Below are 11,862 nucleotides of genomic sequence, written 5' to 3'. Positions count from 1 at the left end.
TGGAGTCACTGTGTGCTTAAGTTATTGATGAATAGATTTACTCTGGCCTTATGTTTTCAGTTTTCCTAGAAAAATACTTAGTAAATTTAAAACTTCAATAGGGGTATATACTATTGCAAGTATATGTAAGGTGGCTTAGTAGAAAGAGGCTGGACTTATTATCAGCAAACTAAATCATTTATAGTCTGAGCTATTTATGTTTTGGGAAATCCCCTTCAACTTTCTGAGCCTGTTTCCTCATCTGTCAGATGACATAAGGCCAACATCAGTGTCTGTGAGGATAAAATAAGACACATGTGGATGTTCTTGCTGTACTCAATCATTTGTTAGAAGACTGTGAAGCCAGAAAATATGTACTTGAAGGAGAACTGTATGTAAAATTGTGGCCCAGGTTGGAGGTGGAGCTCAGTTATGATTAGCAATGTAGGTAAGTGTTCCATTTTGTTTTAATGATGAAAATTATGGATAAGGAACTTGAGTCATCTGGGATGGAGCCACAGCAGCAGAACAGGTTGAGTAGTGGAAAAGAGCAGGCCAGGGGTGGAAAAACCAGGGAGGAAAGCCTTCGTGGGGAAGTCTGGAGAAGTCTCAGTGGATGTCTGGTCAGAACTGAATGTTCAGAAATGGAAGGGGAAGCTCAAGGAGATTGTCAATGAGTAAGTAAGTACAAGCAGAGGGCAAAATGGCTTGAATATGCCAAAATAATCATCCCTCTTTAGTGTTCCAAGGATGAGAAAATCTATAGGTGGAGGGTAAGGCAGTTTCACAAAGAGAATAAATTTGACCTGAGGGGAAAAAGTATTTTAAGAATTTAAGGAGTCATACAATCATGGGTCATGACTAGTTAAAACCTATATGGCAGATTTTAGTTTAATTGAGTGAATTAAACTCAGTAAGAGAACAGAAACCATCTAAATGTAACAACCCTGTAATATTGGTGTCCTTTAGCTAGAACCGAGAATAAACCAATGACAACAAAAAATACTTTTTTTTTTTTTTTTTGGTACTAGGAATTGAACTCAGGGTGCTTAACCACTCAGCCACATCCCCAGTTCTTTTTAATTTTTTTTTTTATTTTGAGACAGGGTCTCCTCTAAGTTGCTTCAGTTCTCGCTAAGTTGCTGAGGGTGGCTTAGAACTCGCCATCTTCTTGCCTCAGCCTCCTAAATTGCTGGGATTGTAGGCCTGTGCCTCTGCACTTGGCAAAAAAATACATTTTAAAAAATTTGGTCCATGAAGAACATGAAAGGGATGCCTCTGCTCTATGTAGATGACCTCAAAACAGAAAGAATTCCCTTTTTCTTTTCTACCATAAACAACAACATTGAACTGAAAGGGTAAAATAAATTTCCTAAGAATTAACTGGAAACTAAGAGAGATGAATAAGTTGTAAGAAAACATCCTAGGTCTCTAAAGCTTAACTTTCCTTACCCAGGAAGTTTACATCTCAGAAGGAGAGTTACCAATAAGGACTTGCAGCTAGAATGGAAGGAGCAATTTAGTAGATGTTAACAAGCGTTCACTAAGTAGTCATTTCCTTTTTTGACAATGTCGCTATACCAGTAGAGCAAAGACATCTAACAAAGTGCATCTGCTATTTTTTTGCAGTTGCATCTGGGAGAAAGGGCTCACTTTTTCCTCATCTTTCAACTGGGGTGAGGGTGAGGGTCCCCTTTCCTAATTCCTATAAAGGTGCCATATACCTATGCATACTATCTTGCTGCCCAGGGGCAGGGAAGAAAATATGCCTAGGGAGTATGGTTCCTCAGTTGATAAGAATATGCCACAGCATGGGCAACCTGTGACAGTTGGCAGTGGAGGTACCTGAACCCGAGAATTTAACTGAATACAGACTAGATTTCCAGAGCATGTAAAACTGGGAGGTAGAATTTCTCAGTTATGCCCATAGTACCAACATATCAACAAGCTAAAGAAGAGGCCAAATTTAACACAATAAAATGCACTAGAAGCACACGTAAGTGTTGAACACAAACTACAATGGCTACTGGTTGGAGACACGTGTTGTAGCAGCAATTCTGAATAACAGTTTACCAATTTAGGGCTTTAGCAGATCGTAATATAAGAATCAATGGGGGTAATATAATTAAAAGAAAAATACAGTAATTAGAACGAAGCATTTAACATCATTATACTCTATCATTTGGATGAAAGCCTTAATTCAGTTCTTGGGATCAGGTTTTGAGAGGGATCCTGGCAAAGTCTAATGGATGAAGAAATGTTGATGGAGATGGGTATATACCCAGGCAAACTGAAGCATTATCCTTTACAACCAAGGCTAGATGCATCCTGTAGACTCAGAAGGCAGAATTACAGATTTATGGAGACATACTGTAATGGGTGCTCTTTGCAAAAGTGGATGTCATACAGAGGTAGATTTCCAAGTCAAGCAATGGTAAATGACATAGGTTCTGCCTCCTTTCAAGAATTCTCAATACTGGTTGTGCGTTATAATCAAGTGGAAAGAGATTTTAAAATGTTGATCCCGCTGATGCTTAGACTCCCTCCTTAGAGATCCAGATTTATTGGTGTAATAAACAGAATTTATAATAGTTGATGATTCTAAGGTATTAGGTTGGAGAATAACTGACTAGAAGGCTACTTTTTGGAGTGAGTGTAGTAGTACATGCCTGTAATCTCAGCTACTCAGGAGACTGAGACTGGAGGGTCTCAAGTTTGAGTCCAGCCTGGGGAAAATAGCAAGACCCTGCCTCAAAACAAACAAACAAACAAACAAAAAAATCATTTGTTGGGAAGTTAAATAAATTAAACCAAATGTTTTCTCTAAGGTCTCTTCCAAATTTGAAAAGATAAGTGGAAATTAACAAATGGATTACATACTACTAGGCATTTACACAATTTATTCTAATAATTAGTAGATGTAAATGTCAGCGCTGTGTGTGACATAAGGTAACTCTCAATAAATATTAGCCCTTTTAAATGCATTCCCTCTGTAACTGTTGAGTGGAGGTATTATCTCTCTACACAACAGAAACTAAGACTGAATTTAACTTAGCTTTCCACAGTTCACTGTAAATTGCAAAGTAAGGATTTAAATCATATTAAGACAAGTTCTGAATTCCAGAGTCCCTTCTCTCCTCCACAGGCCATCTCTAACACTTAAGAAAATGTATGCAAATCAGTGGTTTACCTGAGTGAACATTTAACAACTTTAACAATACCATTTCCTCCAGACCTGCTTGTGAGGAAACTTTTTAAATGCAATTTCTGAAAAAAGAGAAGCATAAAAGTAGACATCCACTATTTTTCTAAAAATGCAGCTGAACAGAAGCTCCTTTAGGTTTTGGGAACCTCTAAGGCCAGGGGGAATGGAAGCAGGTGGCCCTTCAGAACTCAAAACAAAGCTCTTGAAAGCAAACACTGAGAAAAGTACTTCTCCCAGTAAAGCACCTTCCATTGTAATGAATGGGTAAGTAGTCTACACATCTATCACTTCTGTACAGTTGAGCTTTGGTAGGTTAATTACTGCTCATTCTTAGGGGAAATTGGCCCCAGGTGATGTCCCTGGTCAGATCTAACAACTCCGTGGGGCTGGCTGGACTGGGTTGTTTATCTGCTTTTAACAAAACTTGAGGAAACTTTTCTCCAAAAGGCTGTAACTAGTAAGGTGGCAAGTGCTCCACCTGCCCCTCTACACACACACACACGAGATAAGATGTTAAGATAAATGAAATTTCCTCTTGTGAGTTGCAAACATCAAATGCTCTGCTCCCAACCCTTTATCTCTTATGATTAAAATCTGTTCAGTTTGCAGGGCTCAGTGCTTCCGGATTTAGTGTATTTTGTTGGTACAGTCAAGGCGAGAACTGCTTCTGATTAAGTGAGTTCCCTCTCTTCTGTCTGGGAGTAAAATCGGGTGCGGGAGAAAGGAGGGAGTCGCTATTTTGGAAGCGACAGAAGTAGCAGGCATCAGCTGTAGTGGAGTTCTTTGCGTTCTCCGGGCTATGCTCTGAGGGCTTCAGGGAAGCATCAGCTCTTCCTCTCGGGCCTCCAAAAGTGATCTTTCCTTTCGGTGAGATCCCAGAGTTGAACCTGAAGCCTATGCGTTCTAAGAAACTTGCTAGAGCAAGTTAGAGTCAAAGAGGCCTGGCAGGGCAGGGGTGCATGAGTACGGCCGGTGGAGGGGAAGGCCGAGCGCAGCTCTGGGCAGCGAGTCCCGGGAGAAGAGGAGAGCGCGGGGAGGGCCGGAGGTCGGGGTTCGGCCAGGGGAGGGGTCCCAGTTTCCCCTTCCCCATCCTCGCCTCCCCGGGCTCTGCTGACGTTGCGGTTTCCTCCTCCCTCCAGAGGAGCCTCAGCGCCCGCCGCGTACCGCCCTCCGCCCCTTTCGCCCACACCCCACCCGCCCGCTCTGGCCCGGCTCGCAGTAGCGCCGCCCGAGGCTGCAGCGGCGCATCCCGGGGCGCGGCGCCCACCGGCACCCATGGCGCGGCGGTCGCGCTGAGGGTTCGGCTCCTAGCGGGCCGGGGGCCCGGACGCCCTGGAGTGACCGGGGCGGGAAGGAGCTCGAGGCTGAGGGGGTGACGCCGGAGAGGACAGAGCCTCGGCAAGGAGCGGTAAGCGGAGGGGCGCGCGCGGGGCGGCCGGGGCGCGTGGCGGGCACCGCTCTAGGTCCCGCGCCACACAACCTTCTTCCAGAGTCTCTGGCGGGTCGCCCGCGAGGCTGGCTGGGAACCTCCGGGAAGCTCAGAGCCACGTCCCTGCTGGGCGCCGTGCGCCGCGGGCTGCGCGCCGGGGCCCGGCTGGGCTGGACTCCCTAAGGGCGCCCGATGCGTGAAACCCGAGGCGTGGGCTTCCCCAGCGGCGGAGCTGCCTTGAAGGCAGCTGTTAGTCCCTTCCACTCCTTGAATGGCGGGCACCGAGTCTGGCGCCCCGTAGGAACCCGGGATCGCTTTTGGTGGTGCATTGGGGCTTGCTGGCCCAGCTGCGATTTCCAGGACGGCCCAGGGGGCTTCGGCTTCCCTCTGCCGGGTTGGGTGGCACAGACTTCTGCACTCCTTTCCCTCCGTACGCGCGCCAGCCCGGGGTGGTGGTGGTCGCGTAAGCCCTTCCTGGCGCTGGCATTTCGACTTTGTGGCTGTGGAAGTCGAAGGAGCACGTCGCGAGCCTCTCCCAGATGCTGGATTCCAGCGCTCCTTGGCTCCAGCGACGATCGGAGAGACTGTTGGTAAACCTCACCGCCGAGGCGGCCCAGGCAGGGGGTTGACTCACCGACTAGGAAGCGTTGTAAGCGATGCCACATGGGCTCAGGATCTATCGCCCTGGAATCTGAGCTGTTTGTGACCTGAGAACTTTTTCGTTTTCATCCCTCATTTAAGGCAGCAGCCTCCTATTAGGCCGGCTGGCATTAAGATTAAAACCCAGTCCATTGCTCCAGAAGTATGAGGTGAACCTCATTTACCTGGAATTCTTTAGGTCAGGAAATATGACACGTTAAGTTTTTAGGTATCTTTAAGAAGTAAAGTTCTTTTAAAACTTTTTCGCTCCTCATGACTTAGTTTATATTACATTAAATTTGAAAATGGACTCTCACTTATAAATATTTTCATTATTTTTTGCATTATAGAAGTTAACCTTTCAAGAATCCCCTTTTTATTTCTCAATAAATGGACAATCTCCATGAAATGAAATATTGAGGTTAAATATTTTATAGAATATTCAGATCATACTGCTAAATGTGGTCACAAAAATGAAATGTGCATGGAAGAAATAAATATAGAATTATTTGAGTATGAGGTTTCTTTTTTCCTTTAAGGTTGCTATACAGACATAAGCCCTTTTGTGAAGTATGTAGGTGAGATCTGTTTTAGAAAAACAGAAGACTGAATTGATGTTTCCATTACCTTGTGACCCTCTCTGTGAGTTTAGGGAAAATGCAAGAGAGTGCTGGTAAATAAAGGGACGTACAGAGAGAGGCACCTGGTGAGAAACAGCTCTAGCTTTCTTGGAACTGCAAATGTAGAAAGAACATATAAGCAGCCTCGCAGAATTTGAGTGTGGGAAGAATTATTTTTCATTAACAGGTATATGATGTCAGTTTCATCAAATTTTAGTTAAATAGTATCAGTGGACTACGAATCACATTCTAACATTCAGATTTGAAAATGATAGTACAGTCACCCAGTAAAAGGGTACTCTTGAAAAAAAAAAAGGAACTTAGATAAGAGGGAAATATGCAGCAAAATACAGTGTGGGCCTTTGCATGGTGGGGTAGGTCCCATTCCTGGTCCTGCTGGGTAGACACTGTTTTAAGTTCCTTTTCTGAGGTTGAGGCCTAGTGGAGGGAAAACACTTGGTAAGAAAAATCAGCTAGATTAGTCAGGTGAGGTCAGAACCATCTTAGTGACTAATGTTTGTGTGTGCATGTACTTCAGTATTTGTGAAAAGTAGTGCAACAGTAAGCTAGAACCTTGGATTTTAATGAGATGGTATGTCCAGTCCAATAGCTGGCAGTACTGCTCTGGGAGGACCTGGGGTAGTCATCCTGAGATGAAATTCTTAAATTCACCAATGTTTCCCAGTGCCTCATTTAAAAAAATCTTGTTTTAATAACTGAGAAAGTATTTTATGATTATAGATGAAAATGCATTCTGCAATTAACAAAATATTGCTTTATACATTTCTCATTGTTATTTGTGATAGGCTACTTTGTTGTTTTTTGCTCCTTTCCTCCCATCACTGTGTTGCATGAAAGAAATTACACAGTTCTCAATCAGTGTTATGATTTCAATAAAAGACTGGAGAGGAAAAAAGGAAGGTAAAACATTTAAACTGAGGTTTTAATAAATGGGTAATCTTTGTTTTCAAAAGGGCTAAATAAATTAGCAAAGAAGGTATTTTTGCAGTTGAGGCATATATTAAATATTACTTAGACACTAGGATGTTTGTAAAGTACAGTGAATATTTTTATTTTTTTTTTTTTATCACATCCACAGCCCCCTAAATTAAATACAGAAATACTATTATTGTTGTGGGATGTGTTTATGGCAGGCTTTGGAGGACAACCAGAAGCTGTAGTAGAGGGAACTTCATCATAGAGGACACATGATTCCCTTTACTGAGAGGGGCTGATCTTTGTTATTTTGAAGGAACAGGTAAGGTACCTGAGGAGCTTCCAGGAGCAGCAACCCTACTGAAAGGATGTCCAAGTAAAGGACAGTTTTTTTGTTTTTTTCCCCAACAGTTCTTATTACTATATTAAACGCCTTAAAGTTTTCTCATTTTGGAATTACATTACTTCCCCTATAGTGATTTATAGAATAAAACTCTGGAGACCAGCAAATGTTTGGATGGTACGACAAAATTCTACAGACCTGGAGTTGGTACCCAACAAGGGAATGAGATAAGTGCTAAGCTTAGAGTTCAGAAAAGGGAAGCTATTTTCCTGTGACATTCATACTGTGAATTAGTGAGAGAATGGGAAGTAGAGATTAGAATCCCAGATTCCTGAGCTACTGGTGCATGTTTCTATGTGTTGATAGCAGTAATGAGAAATGAAGTTTCAAAAAGTCTTTTGAACTCTACTGCTGAATTCTAACTGGAAATTCCCCTTTAAAAATTAGACTTTATATTAAGTGGATAGTATTTTTGATTGAAATAATTATTCTTTAACAAAATTTTCTATGTATATAATAATAAATAAATGTAATCCCAAATTCTGATCTTCTAACTTCAGTGTTTCACAATTTCTAGTTATCTATAGAGGAGTGGTTTGGGTAGCTCATGGTGAAGCATTTCAAAAAATAATTAAAGAAGAAGAGAAATAGGAAGTATTGTGAATGGCATAAAGAGGGACTATTAGTATTAATAAACTAACACTTATAAGCCCATGTGCTTTTAGACAGTCGAAGCAAAGGAAAAGTTCCTGATAGATCATACAAAATACTTATGTACACAAATACTTAATTGCATTTTCAAACGGATTAATATTTCCCCCTCCCTTCAACAAAGAATGCTAATATTATATTTTAGCCTAGTGGAAATGGAGGGTGATGTAGAACAGGTGTCTTACCTTCATTTTGGTAATGTGGAAATGGAAATACTGAAGGTAAGAGTCCTGCCTATCATTTTACAAGTAATTATAGCATACCTTAAACATGAAATTAACATAAATTGCACATTTAATGCTACTTTTCTCTGTTGTGACTCCAAATTCATATTATTAAAGACTCTTAGATTTCATTTTCTTATACAGCTATTTTATTATCTCCTTGTGGCCCATGAACTGTCAGTCTCCTAGAATGGTTATGTGCTTCCCAGGCTTCGGTAACTGACTTTCTGCAACCCCCTGTTCTTTCAGTCTTCTGTATCTCTTGTGTCTTGTAAGGATTCCATGTTGAGGCCTCTTCCAAATTCCTACAGAGCCCTGAGCTCATCTCTATTCTCATTAGTTGGCTTCTGTCTTTTACTGTCCTTGCTTTACCAATAGTGTTACCATATGGAGGCAAGCTGCAGCCTGTTGAGGGTGTGGATTCCAGATCCTCTTTCACATGCTCAGAAGAGTATAAACCTGCTGGAGGAGCAGTGTTCAGAAAGCCTGTTAGAGATCACGGACGAGGAAGGGAGTGATTTTAATTTGGAAAGAAAAGACTGTTGAGACTGTTTATTTCTTGAAAGGAATAGTTTGTTTAGTTCTTAATTCAGAATACACTATGAATTTTAATGTGTTGTTATAATAATCACTGAGTTTCATTCTATTCGTTTTAACTTCCTTGGAATGTTCTGTAAATGTCATCTTGGTGAGAGTTGTCATCAAATGTTAGAAATTCTGAAAGAACAGTAATATGTAGAAGTTGTAGACAATATTGATAATAAGCATGATTTTCTTTGGCATTTTATATTTGGGAATAGCTATAAAACTATTTTATAACTAAGTTTATGAAAACTTATCAAAAGACATATTCAATTAGATTTTAATGACACATATGTGACATATTAATTGTGGGTTATTTGTATCTGTCTACTTTGTGCTAAACAGAGTCAGAGTTTATCACTAAATGAATGTGTCTGCATATTAAAAAAAACAGACAAATTAAAAACTTTTTTGGGGTATTTGTAGAATTAATAGTACCTCTCTTCTCCCCAATTAGTGTGGAAGACAGTAAGTAGGCAATCATGTTAAAATCCTTAGTGTGTGTTTAAATTAGCATTCCTACTCTTTTAGTAGAAGTTTAATAGGTCCACATTCAAATTAAAAAGTTGTCTTTAAATCTTTCCATTTAAAATACTCATTGCATATCTATACCTATCCATACCTATCTGTCTATATTTATTTATATACCATAGAGGTGGAAAGTTGTGTTTGTTGATTAAATCTGGTGTTTGCATTTTTTTTTTCATGTACTACAAACTTAGCTCCTAAGGAATGGGCATTTAATGTATGCAGAAGTTACACCACAACAAAGTTGAATCAGCATTTCATAACTCTTAAAAGGAAATTTATAAAGGAAATGGGCTCAGCAAGCTTGTGGGTCTATAATATTTTTATTGATGAAATATGCAGGCAGTATACTGGCTTTACTGTTGCTGTCAAATGGCTATTGCAAGGAAAAATGAGGATATTTGTTAGCAATTCCTGAAGTAGGAGGTAACAGTGTTTTTTATACAAATTTTGGTGCAAAATGAAATAATCTGCAGATTATGTCATTAATCCAATATTGATTACTCCTTTGAGGAATAACTGACTAGAAATTGACTATTGTTTACAGAGTACTCTTAGTTTGGAGTATCAAAAGGATTACTGCATCTCTAAAGTTACAGCCAGAAAATTGCATCAAAGATGAGAAATTCGAGAGCTGCAAGAAATTCAAGAATTGCATCAAGACCACTAAGTAGTTTAAAAATATTTCAGGCCAAGGTGCACTCAACACTCAACACACAGCAGAGTGGTGGTAAAGACCAAGATGCCTGGCTGCTAGAAAGCACAGCTTACCTTTCTAGACAGTGCCAACTGTAAGCTTTCATTCCTGAAGCTGTGCTATTTGGATATATCTGAGGACAGACTATGAGCAGTGGATTTCCAGAATTCCACAAATTCTGGGGTAAACTTTTTCTTGTGGCCTTTGCAGTTTAATGACTTAATTCTGGGAGGTATGAATGGGGCCAGGCTCTCCAGCCCCATGGACAGGCAGACAGGGACCAGCTGGATTTTTGAATCACCTGCAGTGTTTACACTTCTCTCAAGGGGGGATTGGGCCTGGCAGGAAGGAAAAAGTAGACTGAAAGAGAATGTTGAACAGCTGTTTTCCATCTTCCCTGAAGAAAAAGAAGGGGGAAATTGACTTATAGCAAGCATCAAGAGGGATTTATACTAAATACAAGGAAGTTTTTCTGAATGTTTTTATCCTTTAGGATGGGTTTCTGAAAGGAGGCTTTTGAGTTCTCTGGATAAGTTTAAATGAGGTTATCTTGAAAGGATGTTAGATTTTGCTTTCTGAGACTGCTTCAGCTCATCTGAACTTGAAAATCTTAAAAATAAAAAATGATTTAATTATGTGAAAGTAGAAGGCATGATCAGTTTTGCTGTTTTAAGTTAAAGTTGCTTTTGCAATTTCTACTCACCATTTTTATTAGAACAAAATATTTACTAACTTATCAATCATTTAAGATTCCTTCAGCCTTCATTTTGTAAAAATTTCAAAACTCAAACAAATGCTGAATTTGTTTTCTCCCTTAAAGACAACTTTTTCCCCTACATTTTTTACAAAAAATAAGGAAATATTTAATTGACAGATTGGTTTGATATTCATGTACATTGCGCAATGACTAATACAGTCAGATTAATTACTACCTATACTGTACCTTAGATCCCCATCCACATTTCTCTCTTATTCCAGAAAATCTTTAGAAAACAGTCTTGGCACCAGACTATGGTATTCTGTTTGGACTTTTATTTACCTTTTACCTTTCTCTGCTCCATTTCTGTTGGTAGACCTAGACAGGTTGCAGAGGGAAGGAGTCTTTGGTCATAGGAACAAAGGTCTTCATTAATCATGTGGTCAAAATATGGTGGTTGTCCACGTCAGAAAGACTCTTAGAAAACCAAGCTTGTTGTAGCAGTGTTATGGCTAAAACTAATAATGATATCTTAAGAAATTGAATGTAAACTTTGTTTCATTGTGTTTAAAAGACAGACTCTCCAAGAGAATTGATCCTATGGTTTAGGGAGTGAGTTTGTTTGTTTTCCTCTCAGTATTGAAGTCAAGCAGTATTGTACTTGAAATGTAATTTTATTGAAAGCAGGTTCATTTTGGTGCAGCAGAGAGTGTTGACAATGCATTCTCAGTTCATATTGGGTCAGGGGGCTTAGTGGATGCCAAAAATGGAGCTTAGCAAAGTCAGTTCTTAGGCAGTTGGCATTAAGTGTTTTGTCTTACTTAGATAGCCAGTAGTTTTAAAGCTATTTTTTAAATAAATTTGTTATTTTATTTTTTCTGTTTTTGCAGTCCTGGAGATTGAACCCAGGGCCTTACACATGCTAGGCAGTGAGGTTCATCTCCAGCCCCTAAAGCAACTTGACATGCTTTGTACATTTGCCCTTCTCAAAAGAAGCTAATACTTGGAAGCACTGAAAACCTGCAAAGTTCTCTTAGTGTCTTTTGCTGGCTACTTTACTTTCAAGGTTATTTCTTGTTCTCTTCCTCCTCTATCTTTACCTGAAGCCTCCCACAGTTAGAGCCTCTTGATTCCAGTGAGAAATTCAGGAGAAATAGGAACCAAATAAGAATTGATCTGTTGCTTTTATACAACATTGTGGTTTATCCTTCGTAAGCACTAGTGTAAAATTTTAAAATCTGTCTTTTTTCCCGTAAAAAATCTAGTATTGAA

General features: G+C 40.1%; 1 protein-coding gene across 4 annotated transcripts in view; it reads left to right on the top strand.

The window, feature by feature from the left end:
* Nucleotides 1–298: 298 nt before the first annotated feature.
* Dse (dermatan sulfate epimerase) overlaps nt 299–11,862 on the top strand; it is a 68,782-nt gene continuing 57,218 nt past the window's right edge. Inside the window, exon 1 of one of the 4 annotated variants that reach the window (XM_047559623.1) lies at nt 299–427. In XM_047559623.1, the coding sequence (XP_047415579.1) occupies nt 412–427 (16 nt within the window). In that variant the 5' untranslated portion in view covers nt 299–411. Of the gene's footprint in view, nt 428–4,244; nt 4,593–11,862 lie in introns of those variants that run through there. The other 3 variants (XM_047559619.1, XM_047559621.1, XM_047559620.1) reach the window with 3 other exon arrangements.

The sequence above is a fragment of the Sciurus carolinensis genome, chromosome 7 (assembly GCF_902686445.1).
Source record: "Sciurus carolinensis chromosome 7, mSciCar1.2, whole genome shotgun sequence".
Classification (NCBI taxonomy): Eukaryota; Metazoa; Chordata; class Mammalia; order Rodentia; family Sciuridae; genus Sciurus; species Sciurus carolinensis.
The sequence above is the reverse complement of the archived record's forward strand: the minus strand, read 5'-3'. Positions and strand labels throughout refer to the sequence as shown.